At 40.3% G+C, this 17,283-nt stretch overlaps 1 protein-coding gene across 1 annotated transcript in view; it reads left to right on the top strand.

Annotated features, from left to right (window-relative positions):
* The window catches only part of MAPR4 (membrane-associated progesterone binding protein 4), a 270,659-nt gene that overhangs the window by 213,863 nt on the left and 39,513 nt on the right, over positions 1 to 17,283 (top strand). Inside the window, exon 7 of the mRNA XM_089416574.1 lies at positions 9,690 to 9,864. Within this exon, the coding sequence (XP_089272700.1) occupies positions 9,690 to 9,864 (175 nt within the window). The remainder of the gene's footprint in view (positions 1 to 9,689; positions 9,865 to 17,283) is intronic.

Raw genomic sequence — 17,283 nt, 5'->3', positions numbered from 1 at the left:
ATTTCATGGTAATGTTAAAAATTTAAGTAAAAGGATGAAAATGAAAAATAAGGGAGAATATCACTTTTACTTTAAGAATTTAACATTACCATGAACTGCATATCAACACTAGGGCAAAAGTTCACTTTTATAACTTTAGACAGGCATCTAGAGGTCACTAGGATAACCTAAAAATAAATTAGAAAACAAATTAAAAAAAATAAAAAAAAACACAAATAAAAAGCTTAAACGTGAGTCGTACGGCCCTTAAACGCGTTTCAGGCCATACTGGCCACATTTCAGTTGCGTGAAACGTGGCAGGTTGGCCTGAAACACGTTTAAGGGCCGCCATACGCGTTTCAGCGTTTCGTACCCGTTTCTGTACGGAAATGCCCCCTTTCCCTACGTTTCCTGCAACATAGATTTCACCTACTTGTTTATTCCATTAACAAGTTATTTATACATAAATACTAAAAATAAACACAAATGCAGCGTTAACTCATATACAGATCAACAACTGAAACACTAGACAAACACACAAGGGACACCATTATTTTTGGACAATCGTCCCCAAAAAAACCCAATGCAGGAAAACCGGTGCAATAGTTCTAAGGGTTTTATTATTATGCAAATTTCTTGAGTACAACTAGGGTGCCAAACTGGCTCACCCAACAGAGATTTTTACACGGCAGTAATATCTCTTCTCGGAGACAGATATTCAGCAAGTCTGCCCCATGAAAATCCTTCCGGCGCTTCTCCTAGGCTCTGCGTCAGCCCTGCTAGCCTCAGCGTAGCTCCTGAACCCTCTGCGTCAGCCTTCTGCCTCTCTGCGTCAGCTCTCTGGCCTTTTGTGTCACCCACGCAGGCCCCTCAGCCTCTGCGCAGTCTCTAGCTACCTCTGTGTGGCTCCTGCTGCCTCTGCGTGGCTCCTGTTGCCTTTGCGTAGCTCTGACTGCCTTTGCGTCAGCCTCTTCAGTCACTGCGCTGACCCTCTGGCACTATCTCTGCCTCTCTGCTATGTACTCACTGCCCCTCGCTGCAACAGATCACTTGTTCAAATTTTCTCAGCAAAGCCCGCTCCAAAAAATCGAACTGATTGATCAATTTTAGTATATCTCCAACTCACTCTCAAGCTTCCTCTTATACTTTTTCTGTTGAGTTTTCAACAACCAAGATTAAGTCTCTAATCAACAACTAAGATTAGATTTGGCTTGATCCATGTCATTTAGAACATTTTCTCCCAGTTTTATATTAACACCCATTAATATTTTAATTCTCCTAAGTTTAAACTTAGAAACTCCATTAAAAGTATTAATTATTTTAATATCTCTACCGGGTGGAATTTCCCCAAACCATTTCTGGGTCTTGGAGATCGCATGTACTTTAGCCACTCCACCAATTTTCATGGCTAAAACACATCCGATGCTACCACAAATCAACAACTAATAAATCACTAAGCCATTTTATTAATCCATTGGAAAGAGTACATCAACATGAAGGAATAGTGGAACCTGGGCTTGTTGAGCAAGCAGAGCAAAGCCTAGAAAAGATCTATGACAAAAATGATGTATGATCTTGGTAATGTTGTGGATGGCCCAGTGAGAAGACTACTGCAACCTGCTACTGCAATCCCTGCTCTCTCCAAAACTTTGTTGAAGCACCGTGAGATTTCTGGGTTAAATCTCCTCAAGAGTGTTGGGTTTTTGTCCAACACTCAATAGCAAACCTGAGGGTTTCTGTCCTAGGGCTACCAATGAAGTAGAGAATCGGGTTCTCAACTTCTCATACAAGAAGAGAGAGAAAAATAAAAGATGTCCTCTAATGGCCTCCTCCTCCTCTTTTATAGATCTGATGGACCCGTCTAGAAGCTCCTAATTTATTATTATTTTAATCATTTAGCACATTTCCCTCTTTAATTCAAGTAAAATATATTTTTAATGTGGGAAAATGGTAAACTGGCCACCATGCCTCCTCAAGCCATTGAAAATCCCCAATAAATATCCCATCCTATAGATCTTCTCATTCCGATTCCAACAAGCTATTACACTAAGGTGTTCCATCAAGTATTCCTCTCAGAATGCCACCTTAAGCATAATTAATTGAGTTAGGCACAATAATAACCCCGTTTTATGGGAAATATCAGAATGCAATGGAACAAGAAGTGAGTTGTGCAAAATCAATCTTGATGATGGAAGATGGCAAGTGAACTCCTCCAAACCACATATAACATCTCCAAAAGCCCCTGGGCCCGCTGATGAAGTAACCTACACTTGTGACTTGTATGTCTCCAACCTTGAAAGGAACATCACACTTTTAGCTCTAGAAAATGCTTAATTCGCCACCGTGATCACATCGGTCACTCAAAGCCCCTTTTTATCATCCTTCCTTATAGATCTTTCGTCCCATTTCCAACAAGCTATTACACTAAGGTGTTCCTCCAAATAATTTGCCCAAAATCGCACCTTAACTGCAAATAAGTAAAATATGCTTGATAATAAGTTTGTTTTACAGAAATCATCAGAATGCAATAGAATGGAGTTATCCTGCTCCTATAACCGGGCTGACACAAACTCTGGAAATCCCTCCTAACTGTTGATTTCTGGTAGCATCAGATGTGCTCTAAGCCTCAAAATTTGCAGGGAGGCTAGGACACATGTATTCCAGAATACCCAGAAATCATTTTGGAAAATTCCACCCAGAGACAGTTTTATTAAAATAATTAATTATTTTTAATGCATGCCTAAGTCTAAACATAGGAAATTAAAATAATTAAAGGGTATTAATTAAACTGGGGGTGAAACTTCTAGAAGAAGACGAGGATCAAGCCAAAATGATCTGAGCCATTGATTAGAATCTAATCTAGGTTGTTGATTGATCAACGAGAGGATTATAAGAAGAGGCTTGATGGGCATTTGGAAGATACATCGAATGAGATCAAGAGATCAATTTCTCAAGAGAGCAGCGCAACAGTTGCTGGAGAAGTCATCAAGGAGACTTCTTGCAGTGAGGGGCAGGGATAGTTTTCCGGTTGGAGAGTTTCCTGATCTGGGGATACATTATAGAGAAGGCAGAGAGAGATCCATAAGAGGCAATGCAGAGCTTTAGAGGGAGTCTGAGATTCAGCTGGGAAGTCGAGTTCTAGAGCTAGAAGTCGGGGTGTGAGACTGAAGGGCCAGAGGAACAAAGTTCCAGACAATAGAAGATCTGTGGAAGAGGTGACGTAGATTTGTGTAGGCTAATGCAGACGCTGCGTAGAGCCAGCGTGGGACCAACCATCCAGGGCCTGGATCATGTTGGTTCACCAGTGATAGTGTGAGGTATTTCTCACTAATTTCTTTGCCAATCAGATTCTCTGTATTGGATAGTCAATAAGGCATCCAAAGATTTTATTCAGAAACTATTGCATAATAATACAAACCCTCAGCTACTGCACTGGTTTTCCTGCATTGGGTTTTTCCTGGGACATTTGTCCAAAAACAACGATGTCAATTGTGTGTGTGGTTATTTCTTCTTGCTTAGTTCTTGTTTCCACATATAATTTAATTAGTGAAGGTTGCAGTCGTATTTACTTCGATATTTACAGTGTAACACAGTAAATAACTTGCATGAATTAACAAGTAGGAGAAGTAATATCAGTTTGCTGCAGTAGGGGATTTGGGTCTCCAAATTCTCACACTAACCACATCACAAGGTAATCGAAAATTGGAGACATTACAGATTCAAATTGGGTAGGTTGGATGGATGATAGGAAATCGACTTCATGGTATTCATTTAGCATGGGCTTAACAACAATTGCTTGGAGTATTAACAAGCAACATACGGTTTCTCTCTCCATAGCCGAACCAGAGTATAAAGCAACAACAACAACTTGTGAAGTAGTGTGATTAAGAAGAATTTTGGAAGATCAACATGAGCAACAGGAGCAATCCACTCAATTGATTTGTGACAATCAAAGCACTATTAAAATGGCCAAGGGTCTAGTTTTTCACAAGAAGACCAAACACATTAATATTCAGTATCATTTTGTTTGAGACTTGGTTCAATAAGGTGTGATCAAAATTATGTATTGCAGAAAATAAGATCGGATTGTGGATATCTTCACGAAAGCAATACCAAAGGAAAAGTTCTGCAAATTTAGAGATGATCTTGGAATTTTTTCAATGATCATTAAGGGGGATAAATGCTAGAATAATGATCATTTGTTATATTCTAGAATTAATTATTGTTAAGTTTTGTTATGTCTCAAAGGTTTAATTTGAGATAGAGAATTGTTGTTGAGGGATTTATGGAGAGGTTTTTGAGAAATTGTAGGTAATGATTGATTCGAGCATTTGCTCATGGACATCTATAAATATTGGTCTTCATAATGAAAGTGATTTGAGCTGGTCTTATAATTGTTGAATGAGTGCATTGCTACATGTAAGTCGGTGTAATAATTCTTCAAATATTCTCATTTTGTATAGATATTTGTGATTTCAAAGTAGTATATGTAATTTCAGCTCCTCAGTTAGTGTGTTCCTCTTACTTATCTGTGCTTGTGATTCATCAACATTCTCGAAACAATTAGTCTCCAACTTCTGTAATTTTGTTGTTTGGTTTGACAACCTCTAATATTGTAGACATTATGTCTACAGTAGTATAACAACAACAAAGTAACAATTTACATGATTATAAGCATGAGACAAAAGGAAGTGTTAATTTTAATACGAGTACAAAAATGAAAAGCAGGAGCAAAAAAAAAGAAGGAAAATAATACATGTTAGTTTTTGTAGTGTCGGAGGTGTTCTAGTCTCGAAACTTTGTGGAGAGGCTAAAACGCAGGAGTTCTCCATAACCCAGAAATCATTTATGGAAATTCCACATAGAAGTGTCTCTATTAAATTATTAGCCTATTTTAAATATTTCCTAAGTATAAACTTAGAAAAAGGGGTTAATTAATCATAATTATAGAGATAAAGTGAATCATCTAGAAACTCACATGAATCGACTCAGATATGATCTTAGCCATGGATTAAGATTTAATCTTGGTCGTTGGAGTCCCAACAAAAGATTATAAGAAGAAGTTGATGGGTAGATAAACAACACACACTTGAGATCGATTTTCCTTGGGCTGTTCGATTTTCCAGCGAGTAGCAACAATTGCTGAAAGAGTTCGAACCATAGAAGGGAAGCAGAGACAGAGAGGGGCAGGGACAGTGAAGTCGAAGGAAAGTTTTCCAGATCCATTGAGTACTTTGCAGAGAGGTCGAGATTTTCTCCAGGAGGCTGCGTAGAGGTAGCGCAAAAGCCTCAAGTAGGCAGTTCAATTTTGCTAGGGTGAAGCTGGTTATCAGTTCCAGAGGCCGAAAGATATTTCCAGAGTGCCGGAGAGACAGTTTCCCAATCAGCAGCAGGCAGGACGACTTAATTTGCAGAAGTTCCAGGCTGTAGCGTTTAAGGGACTGCGCAGAGGTGACACAGGGCTTGCTCAGGGCTAGGTGGACGACATGCCTTTCAAAGGTCATACAGTGCCAAGATTGCTCAGAGTGAGGGTAATTTTCCTTATAAAATTTTTGCCAATATTTTCTTTCCAGGGTTGCCAGTTTTCGACATCCAAATTGTACTCAGATTATTTCACTGCTGCATAATAATAAAAACCCTCAGCTGCTGCACCGATTTTCCCAAGTTGGGTTTTTCAGGGGACTTTTGTCCAAAAAATAACTGTCAATTTTTGTGTGTGCTATAGAATATTTCTCAGTTTCCAACGCTTTTATTTTCCACATAATTTATTTGTGAAGTTTGCAGTGTGATTTATTCGGTATTTTCTGTAGCAAATAAACTATTAATTAATTTACAGTTAGAAGAATAATTTCCAGTTGCTGCAAAGAAAATTCGTAGCAAAATTTTCTTAGCTGTAATATAATTTCATAGCTCGAAATTTTCACATGGTATCAAAGTGAGATTGATCAGGTTGGAAGCTCAAAAGCGATAGGCAAAAATCATCCAGATTCAGAGGGAGTCTGGTAGCACTATTTCCAGATTTGTGCAGAGGCTGGCTTAGCAAATCGAACTGCTAGGAAGAGGGTTTGATTTTTCTAGTGCAGGGGGCAAAAAAAATTCACAAAGCCCAGGAATAGTTCCAACAGGGAATTGTGAAGCTAGGTAGTAATTCCGGAGAAGCATATTAGTATTTTCGCTAAGTAGATCCCTTGCTAGGATGCAGAAGAGTTCTGCAGCAGCAGAATCAGCGTTGGGTGGAAGAGAAAGAACACATGTAGAGGGAAATTTCTCTTAGGGGATCTCGAGTTTTAGAGATCTAATTTTTTCCAGTTACAGATTGGCAGTAGTTGTGAGCATATTTTCTCACCCCAAAAGAGAGTGTGAGTAGCAGATTCAACAGTCGAGCAGAAGGAAAGAGGGAGATTTTCGACCAGATTTAGAGATGGCCACTGTTGGGCTTAGAGATCAAGATAGGTTGGAGGGAGCCTCCAACTTTGTCATCTGGAAAGCAAGGATGACCTTCCTATTTGATGAACATGGCCTAAAAGCCTATGTGGACAATGTAGTGGTAGTACGCCAGGATGCAAATCAGCTGAAGGAGTATAGGAAAGAAATGGCGAAGGCATAGCAAATGATCTTGGATGGAGCCCGAGATCATATAGTCTCACATGTGGTAGACAAAGGGAAGACCGAGGAGATGTGGGATGGTCTCTCCCAGCTATATCAGAGTACTTCCAAGCAACGAAAGATGTTTCTCCAAGAGAAGTTGAGAAGCATCAAGATGCAAAAGGGTGAAGGCATTGATGCCTTCCTCACCAGAATTAAGGAGGTCCGAGATCAACTTGCAGCCGTTGGGGAGGCACCTCAACCAGCAAAGCTTGTACGGTTGGCATTGAACAGTGTCTAAGAGGAGTGGCAAGTGTTTTCTAAAATATCTTGGGTAGAGACACATTGCCTAGATGGGATAGGATGTGGTCATACCTACAACAGGAGGAGTTGAGGTGAGCTCTGTTAAGGAGCACCATCAGTGGGAGCAACAACAAGGGCACTAAGGGCGAGAAGGAAGAGGAGAATGTGGCCCTAGCATCGAAGGGTCCCAGTGAGGGACATGGGAAGAAGAAGAAGAAGAAAGACCTATCTAAGGTCAAATGCTTTAGGTGTGGCGAGTTTAGCCACTACAGTACGCATTGTCCTCTCAAGAAGAAGGACAAGCAGGAGAAGCAACACTAGGCGGCAGCGTTCAGAGAGATAGACAAGTTGTCCTCCAGGCTAGAGGAAGATTTTTCCATGCTTGCAGCTATACCACCAGGAGTGAGGTGGGGCGATATGGAGCTAGTCCCATAGTTGTAGAGGTTGGGCAGGGTCCATTGAGGTGTCCTCCTCATGGATCATTACCTTGCTACGAGGGCTCACAATATTCAATAGCAGGAAGGATCAACGTCAGTTGATGTAGTCAAATTCCTAAGTGACAGTTGCAGACTAGTGGCAGGCAGGTGTTGAGGAGTGCAGTGCAGTGTTGGCAGTACCGCAGAGCTAGTAGTGATGCAGATTCTTCATTGGGTAGTGCAGTGGCTAGTAGCAGTCAAGACTCGGGAGACAAATGCAACAAACACAGTTGATTCAATATTTAGGATGCTTCTCAATTGCAGTTGTTGTAGTTGCAACAACAACAAATGAGGAGTTGCAGAATTGGCAACAATATAACAGTGTCAGTAGCAACACAAATGCAACATCAGAGTTGTGCAGTGGTTGGTGGGCAGTTGTAGGCAGTCATAGTGGCCAAACATCAGCAGCGTGACATAGGGTGATATAGAGACAGGGTGTTGTAGCAACAGTGCAGAACTAGAACACCTTCCTCGCTAAGAGGGAGTGTTAGTTTTTGTAGCATTGAAGGTGTTCTAGTCTTGAAACTTTGTGGAGAGGCTAAAACACAAGAGTTCTCCATAACCAAGAAATTGTTTCTGGAAATTCCACCTAGAAGTGTCTCAATTAGATTATTAGTCTTATTTTAAATATTTCCTAAGTCTAGACATAGGAAAAGGGGTCAATTAATCAGAATTGATTGAGATAAGGTGTGAATCATCTAGAAATTCACATGTATCAACCCAGATATGATCTTAGCCATCGATTAAGATTTAATCTTGGTCGTTGGAATCCCAACAAAAATATTATAAGAAGAAGTCGATGGATAGATGAGAACACACACTTGAGATCAATCTTCCTTGGGCAGTTCGATTTTATAGAGAGTAACAACAGTTACTGGAAGAGTTCAAGATAGAGAAGGAAAGCAGAGACAGAGAGGGGCAAGGACAGTGAAGCCAAAGGAAAGTTCTCCAGATCCGGTGAGTACTTTGCAGAGAGGCCGAGATTTTCTTTAGGAGGTTGCGTAGAGGCAACATAGAAGCCTCAAGTAGGTAGTTCGATTTTGCTGGGGTGAAGCTGGTTATTGGTTCCAAACGCGGGAGGATATTTCCAGAGTGCCGAAGAGACAGTTTCCGAGTCAATAGCAGGCGGGACGACTTGATTTGCAGAAGTTCTAGGCTGTAGCAATTAAGGGACTGCATAGGGTGATGCAGGGCTAGGTCGACGACTTGCTTGTCAGAGGTCAGATAGTGCTGGGATTGCTCGGAGTGAGGGTAATTTCCCACAAATTTTTGCTAGTATTTTCTCTACAAGGATTGCCAGTTTTCAGCATCCAGATTGTACTAAGATTATTTCACCGCTGCATAATAATAAAAACCCTCACCTATTGCACCGGTTTTCCCAAGTTGGGTTTTTCTGGGGACTTTTGTCCAAAAATAACTGTGTCAATTTTTATGTGTGTGTGCTAGAATATTTCTCAATTTCCAGCTCTTTTATTTTCCGTAGAATTTATTTGTGAAGTTTGCAGTGTGACTTATTTGATATTTGCCATAGCAAATAAACTGTTAATTAAATTACAGTTAGAAGAATAATTTCTAGTTGCTACAATAAAATTTTGTAGCGAAATTTTCTCAGCTGCAGAATAATTTTGTAGCATGAACTTTTCACAGTACAATGGTGATAGAGGCTATATAGCAGTACAAATGACTTTTAGTCTTTCCCTTCAATATTGCTGCATCGTATTATTTTCTCTTCCTGTGCATACTCAGACACGTAACATAGATTTTCCCACTTCTTATTTTTCATGTTGTGGACTTTATTAAGTGCACGCACGCACACACACACACAAAGGTGTATAGTATACATATAAAACATGTGACAATCAGACACACACCCTAACTCCTAAAACCTAGCATCTAACACTTATATAAGTTAACATTTGTTTATGACACTGTTGAGAAATCTGTATACTTCTATTTTTGGTTCAGGAAGTTTTGTTGTGGTTCTCTTCTAATGGAAAGCAACGGCCTATTTTATTGTATATATGTAGATATTTTCTGTAGCTAATATGACCATTCTGGAACTTTTGCAATGAATGCAGATGACAAATAGTTAGATTGGGTTACCTCGCTGAGATTAGAAAAAGGCTATAATGTTGCAATTAGAATCAGAATTTGCATTTGCTAAAAGATGGTACGATAAAGTCTTATAAAAATGTGCCCATTGCATATCTCCACTTGAAGATTTGGAAAGATTAAGTCTGAAACTGGGTTTTCTACAATCAGATCAAAGTACAAGTATGGGGTGCTATTATTACAGAGGATGCCTTAGTTTAGAATTTCTCATCTGTGATGCTTACCTTTTTGTAGATATGTTGGTAAGCTGGTTGGTCGTTATTATAACCACAATGGAGAACCTACGAAAGAGCTTAAGGGAGTTGAAGTAAAGGCTGCTCGTGGTGCTCAACTTTTGGAAAAACAAAAAGCATATGAAGATAAGCTGCCCAACTGCAATTCTAGATGGAGTGAGCAGCATGGTGGAGAGGTGAGATATTCTTTTGTTAATGTTCTTATAATGAGTCTAATGATGTCATCCCTTGAGGGGTCTCTCTGGCTTGTGGTTATTTATATGGTGCCTGTACTTACACGCTTTCCTACAATAGTGTCTTATCTGTATGACAGGATTTCATTCCCCATTAAAGTTCAATATTCTCCTGCTCCTGACATATATTGAAAAACAAGAAAATGCTTTCTGCCTTTTCTAGAGACCATTCCTCTTCAGTCATTGTCAGATTTCAATCATTCCTGTCATTTTGCAAGGTGGCATTGGTGTGATTTGAGTTGAATCAATTAGGGAATGTTGCACCAAATATTATAGTGGAGAGTTGGAAGAGTCTATATTCCATGGTGTGCTATTTAGACATAATTTGCAATTTCCAATGGAGTAAACTGTTAGAAAATGTAACTAGGTTCAGTCTTCATTTAATGTATTTGAGTCATCATGTAATGTTGTTAATTTTAGGCAACAATGGTATGTTCTATGATTTAGAGCAATTTTACTTCAATTTTTTTATTAGCCCAATATTAATATTCAAATTAGCAATCACATCAACATGATAGTAAAATGCAGATAGAACATAAACATAAACAGTAGAAGACAAGCCAAGACAAGAGGACACAAGATGTGTTACCAGCAAGGGATAAAACCCAATGTGGGGAAATCTTTGATCAAATCTTTTTTTAGTCTTCAATAGTTCAGCAGAGAGAGATAGTACAATTTACAAATCTGATAATTTATAACAGCAGCAAAAGAGCCCTAACCAGAAAAGTCAACGCTGGTCCACAAGGCATATTTGATCCTCAGCAAATCGGTCAACTTTAGTCAACTTCGACCTCCAAACAACAAGATAAAACAGCTCTCAAAATAGTCAAATTCAGCCCAGTCAAACTCTGGTCAAACAGGCCACTTGCGGTCAGCGCTAGCAGCAGTCAACGCCGGTCAACAGCCAATGTTTAGCCTCGATTTCTGTGCCCAAAAATGCGGCCTGCCCAAACAGAGATAGCCCTCACAAAAGCGCAGTCAAAGGAGGTCAACGGATGCTGGTCAATGCTTGGTCAAACTGTCCAAAAATTCGATCCCTTTAAATTTCAGCCTCCTGAAATTTCGCTCTCCTGAAATTTCGGACATGTGGAGAGAGAGAGGCCCAGAAATCCGTACCCAATCAATGAGGACAGAGAGAGAAGTGTGAAGATGAGTGTGTTGAACTGAGGCTAAGTCACCTTTTATTTATATGCAATGTTGAGGATGAACAGACGTGATTGTTGGGCTTCTGAGCCTACATAAGTTCGCTGGCCGACCTTAACAATTTGACCATAATCAAAATAAATTCATAACTTCATTTGCACATGTCAGAATCGAATGATTTTTAGATCAATCCTACACCTCTTGGAGAGAGGAATCCAAGAAAAATATCAACTGTCATAAATAAGATGACCCATGTGGAGTTTGGCCCTAGTTGCCAATTTTAACACTCCCTCTTAACTAGGGAGAACTCCATCTGCTAATCCATTTGCCAATTTGTACTATCTTTGCCATCAATGCACTACTCTGCGCTGCTCTACTCTGCTCTACTGAACTATGAAGAAGAAGAAGTGATCGAGAATGTATCATACCATTCTCTACTGGCTTGAAGTCAAAGTCAGTCCCAATCAAAGGAGAGTGTGTCATACCACTCTTACTGACCCGAATTCAGTTCCAATCAAAAGAGAGTGTCTCATACCACTCTTATTGACCCGAAGTCAGTTCCCATTGATCCCAGATCAATATCGGTCATCCTAGCATAGGGAGTATGGTAGTACACGATGTGTCCATCGATAGTACTATGGTCCCTATCCTCATTTCCCTACTCATTGGCTAGATGAGAGGTACTTCCCATGAGTCCCAGATTGCATGGGTAGGATGTCTCAGCAGGAGAAGGATGAACCACTCATCTTGCCTACATGTTGCCAAGGGGTATCACAAGGGAAGGCTAAATTACTCACCTTGTACACAACAAACCACTAGGGGAACGCTGAACCACTCACCCTATGGTTGCTAATCCCTCCAAGAAGTACCCCAAGCCCCCCAGAGCTCCCAGAGCTCAATGTCCATCTCATACAGGACCCTTATAAGAGGGTCTCTCCACGACTACAAGTCATTCTCGGAAGGCCAAGAATTTGACCTTCCCCAAGGGCTTTGTTAGAATATCGGTGACTTGCACATCTGTCCCATTGTGATGGAGCCTTATTGCTCCTCGTTGTACCATGTCTCGGATAAAGTGGTACCTGATATATATATGCTTGGAGCGATCATGAAACATGGGATTCTCTGATAATCGGATCCCGCTTGGTTATCGCAGAGGATCACAGTGGTATCCAGCACATGTCCAAACAACTCACTGAAGAGCTTTATCAACCAAACAACTTCACAGGAGGCCATACTAGCAACTATGTATTCGGTCTCGGAGGTGCTCAAGGAAACCGATTTCTGCTTCCTGCTCATCCAGGATATCTAAGCTTCTTGCTCATCCAGGATATCGAAGTAGAACCCAAAGAAAAACAACATCTAGAAGTGCTCTTGTGATCCAACACATTGCCAGCCTAATTAGCATCAGAATAACCATGCGGCCTCACATCTTCGGCAGTGTATCTTAGTCCATGAGTGACTGTGCCCTGAAGAAATCTCAGAAGATTCTTGGCACCAATCCAATGTATATGATGAGGCTCAACCATATATTGGCTCAATGTGTTAATTGCAAAACATATGTCTGGACGGGAGTTCACCAAGAACATCAGTGCTCCTATGACTTGACGATACTCATAAGCATTTCTCAATTTAGGTCTAGCAGCACTACCACATAACTTCTTAAAGTTAAGTTCCATTGGGGTAGTCACAAGCTTGTAGTCCACCATCCCAAATCTTTCCAATATCTTCACAACATATTTTCCTTGAGAGAGGAAAATTTCACCTGGCTTTTGCCAGACCTCTAACCTTAGGAAATAGTGCATCGGTCCTAGGTCTTTCATCTCAAATTCAGAAGCCAACTCCCTCTTACATTTGTGAATGAGAGGGTCTGCACCTGTCAGAAAGAGGTCGTCCACATAAAGTACCAGAATGAGAGGTTTATCATTTTCAACCTTAAAGTAAAGGTTCGGATCGACTTCACTTCTAGTGAATCCCAACTTCATTAGATAGCTATTGATCCTCTCATACCAAGCCCGGGGTGCTTGCTTCAATCCATAGAGAGCTTTCTTCAACCTACATACATGAGATTCCCAGTCATGAACCTCAAACCCCTCGGGTTGTTCCACATAGACTTCCTCTTTGATCGAACCATGCAAGAAAGCAGTCTTGACATCCATCTGATGTAGGTTCCATCCTTGCGAGGCAGTAAGGGCTATGATCGAGCGGATGGTGGTGTATTGGGCAACAGGTGCAAATATCTCATTGTAATCTACACCTTCCTTTTGAGAGAAGCCTCGAGCAACAAAGCGAGCCTTGAACTTTTCTGCACTTCCATCAGCTCCATGCTTGATTTTGTAGAGCCACTTAGAGGTGACAAGTCCTGGGGTCTAGGGACCACATCCCAAACATCATTCTTCATAATTGACTCGTATTCTTCATTCATAGCATCCCTTCCATACTTGATGCTTCACGGCTTCTTCGAATGATGAAGGCTCATTTTGAATGATAGTGCCCATGGTGGTCAAATATCCTTGATACTTGTTCGACTTCTTGCTTTCACAGAAAGTCCCCCTTGGTGCAATGTGTCTCTCGGCATCTTCGAGAGTCTCCCTAAGCCATGAGGGTCTCCTTTTGGAGGAGGAGGGCTCATAAGGAGGAAGATCAATAGGATCCATAAGTTTGTCAACATTAGGCATCGTTTCGTCTTCTTTTGCACCCTGATTTCTGGTGTCAGCTTCTTTGTCCTTCCTTAGGATAGGAAGGTTGTTGATCTTCCTGAGGGCCATATCTTCGTTAAAGGTGACATCATGACTTATCTCAACTTCCTTTTGACCAGCCACATAAATTCTATATCCCTTAAAATTTTCACTATAACAGCTAGCCCACAAAGATTCCTTTCTTCCCAGATGCATCCAATTTGCTTCTTTTCTCTTTCGGCACATGAAAATATATGGGGCTTCCAAAAATTTTAAAATGAGAGACATCGTGTTTCTTACTAGTGAACATTTCTTCGGGAGTCTTTGAGTCCAATGCTTGATGAAGGCATCGGTTTTGAACACACACGACGGTATTTGAAGCTTTAGCCCATAGGATCTTCGGAAGGCCTTGATCATGAAGCATGGCACGAACTGCTTCTACAATAGAGCAATTCTTCCTTTCAACCACACCATTTTGGTAGGGAGTGTATACATTGTAGTCTCCCTTTTAATGCTAGCTTCTCTGCAATAATCTTGGAATTCATTGGATTCGTACTCAGTCCCATTATTAGTCCTCAATATCTTGATTTTCTTCTCAAATTGGTTTTCGATTAAGGCTTTGAAGTGTCAGAACTAGGTGAACACTTCACCCTTCTTCTTCAAGAAGTAGATCCAGGTCTTGCGAGAATAATCATCCGTAAAGGTGAGATAATGTAAGTATCCTCCCAAGGAATTTATGGGCATCATACCATATATGTCGGAGTGGATCAATTGCAATATATCTGTGGTTTTGCTATTACTTGAGGGGAATGGTCCCCTTGTAAGTTTTACTTCTGCAGATTTTGGACATACACCTTCATGCTCTACTTTGAACTCGGGCATACCTGTCACCACCTGTCTCACATCGGGTAGGGCCTTATAATGAAGATGGGTGAACCTCCGGTGCCATAGTTCAGATTGTAGAGATGTGTCGCTTCAAGACATGGCTCCCAGTGGACTTCCTCCAACTTGATACAAAGTGTCAATCCTGAACCCAAGAGTAAAAGCATGTTTAAAATTTATTTTCCAAACACGTACCTTTCCATCGATAAAAGCCACCTTGAATCCTTTATCTTCCATTACTGAAATGGACACTAGGTTCTTCTTGAGGTCAGGTACATATAGTACTTTTTGCAAATGAATAGTGTTACCTTGATTCAATTGAAGGGTAACATTCCCTACTCCCTTCACGGGATAGGTGGCATCGTCTCCAAGGATGATCTCCAAGATTGTCTCCTTTTCTATCAGATTAGAGAGGGCTTTTTTGTATTCGGTGAAGTGCCTTGAGGCACCACTATCAATAAGCCAATTTCCCAAAGTGTGTAGAGGAGAGGCAATGGAGAGGGCCGATATAAGATAGTACTCTTTTTGCTTATTGTTAACAACATTTGATTCTTCATACCTGGAGTTCCTTGATTTCTTGGAGGGTCGACCATTTCCTTGATGTCCCGCATTCCTTTTTCCTTTGCCATTGGACCTGCCATTCCTTTGATCGTTGTTGTTGAAGTTGGCCCTAGAATGATTGTGATCATCATCATGCGATGTGTCCCTTATATTTGGACACTCCCTTGCATAGTGGCCAAACTTATTGCAAACAAAGCACCTGCCCTTCCTTCCTCCCTTAGATCCAAGCTTTCCATGGAAATGACCTTTAGACCCTGCATTATTTCTCCTTTTGGCATGAGCGAAGAATGCAGTGGGGTTGTGTCTATTAGAAGGCATTTCTTGCTCCACCATTCTTGTTTCTTCTTGAATGCATCTCGACATCAATTCTTCAAACCCTGGAATTCAATCATTGTTGAGGACGGTGGTTCTAAATACATACCACTCAGGTGGGAGTCCCTAAGGGTGGTGTGAAGCATCAAAACTTATAGCTTGTTGACTTAAACGTAAAAATACACAAGAGGTATTTTAATAATAATTTATTATATATATAAAATGTACAAGTGATGATGTTACAATGACGACCCACATATATATACCTAAGCAGGTGTCCTTTCGTGACTAGGACATGCCTTTTCACTTAATGACTATTTATCATAATCATTATTTGATTATTTAATATTTACAATTTTTTTATTTATTTACTTGTTATGAATTATATTCATAACATAGCCCCTTTCCTCAGAAGCTTTGTCCTCAAAGCTGTATTGCTAACAATTTCTTCATCTTGTGTTTGTCATCTTGGCATATGTAACTTGACATCACTGGTACCTCCGTTTGTAGAATTCTCCAATAATGTTGTCTTGAAACTAGGTTATAGATATATATATATATTTTTTTTCTTTTTTAAATAATAATAATATTAATTATTATTATATATATATATATATATTAATTAATTTAAACTATGAACTATACCTTACAATTTTTATCGTTGATATAACTTTGATTTAAAAAAAACGGCAGCCACCTCGGTTCGTTTGGAGTCACGTCTGTTGATCGTGACTACCCTACTCGTGTTTTTCCCCCGACGTCCACCGTGGCTCCTCTGTGCCTCGTTCTTAAAACCCGTGGTTCGTGGCTCCAGCGACGTAACCTGTGGTTCCTGCTTTGAGTTGACCGTTTGTTGCTACATGGACCTGCGCCGACTTTCTATGGCGCTTAACGTAACCACAACATCCATGTCTGGAGACTGTTCACCCATGGAGCTAGGAATGCATGGACCAGTATATAATTCCTTTGTGGTGGCTTCCCGAGAAGGAAACGTAGTGTGTTCCTCAAATTTTGTAGACATCTTGACAGGTTCCAACATAGTTCTTTCTCCATCATCAAAGTCAATTAAAATTGGTGTGCTGGTTGGAAACCATATGATTATATCATATTCCCAGATAAGCAGCTGTAAAAAATTCATGGAGGTATGGACGCGTAAGCTCCACAGGATGTTCAACTGTAGATCAATGGTCAAATAATGTGTAGTCATTGTCCAACACAAGTAATTTCCTGCCTTCACGACATGGATTGAGTTGTTTGATCTGCCCAAGGATTTCTGCTTGGTATGGACCAAATGATAACATGACATTTGTTTGAGATGATGAAACTAGAGCTGTTGTTGTAAATGACGTCCGAGGGTTGAAATCTGAAAAATCATCACTACCCTTGTTTGCAGAATTCGTAACATTCTCCACAAAGGTCGGAGCATCTTGACCTTGAGTTTTATTAGCTAATCGTGTAGTAGCAATGACTTCCAGACTCCCTTCATCCCTTTCATCAGTGTGTCAATGAACAAGATCATTAATAGACTCTTCATAGCTTGGAGACTGGGTAGAAGACAAGGACTGCAGGCTACAAATTTCTGGAGGCAATTGATTTGATAGGGGTATTTGGTGTTGATAAAGTACAGACACTCCATAATCAAATTTCGGAAGATTGTCATCATCCAAATTTTTAGTATAGCCACCATTTATACTAACTGTTGTTGTGGGCCCAAATCCTGGGGGCACATCATCAATCAAATCATCATCATTAAAATCAGACGATTCAATAATCTTGGGTACATTTGTTT

This window comes from Pinus tabuliformis, chromosome 3_2 (assembly GCF_031772625.1).
Source record: "Pinus tabuliformis cultivar Carrire ecotype Pingquan chromosome 3_2, CPIR1, whole genome shotgun sequence".
In the NCBI taxonomy this organism is placed as follows: Eukaryota; Viridiplantae; Streptophyta; class Pinopsida; order Pinales; family Pinaceae; genus Pinus; species Pinus tabuliformis.
The sequence above is the reverse complement of the archived record's forward strand: the minus strand, read 5'-3'. Positions and strand labels throughout refer to the sequence as shown.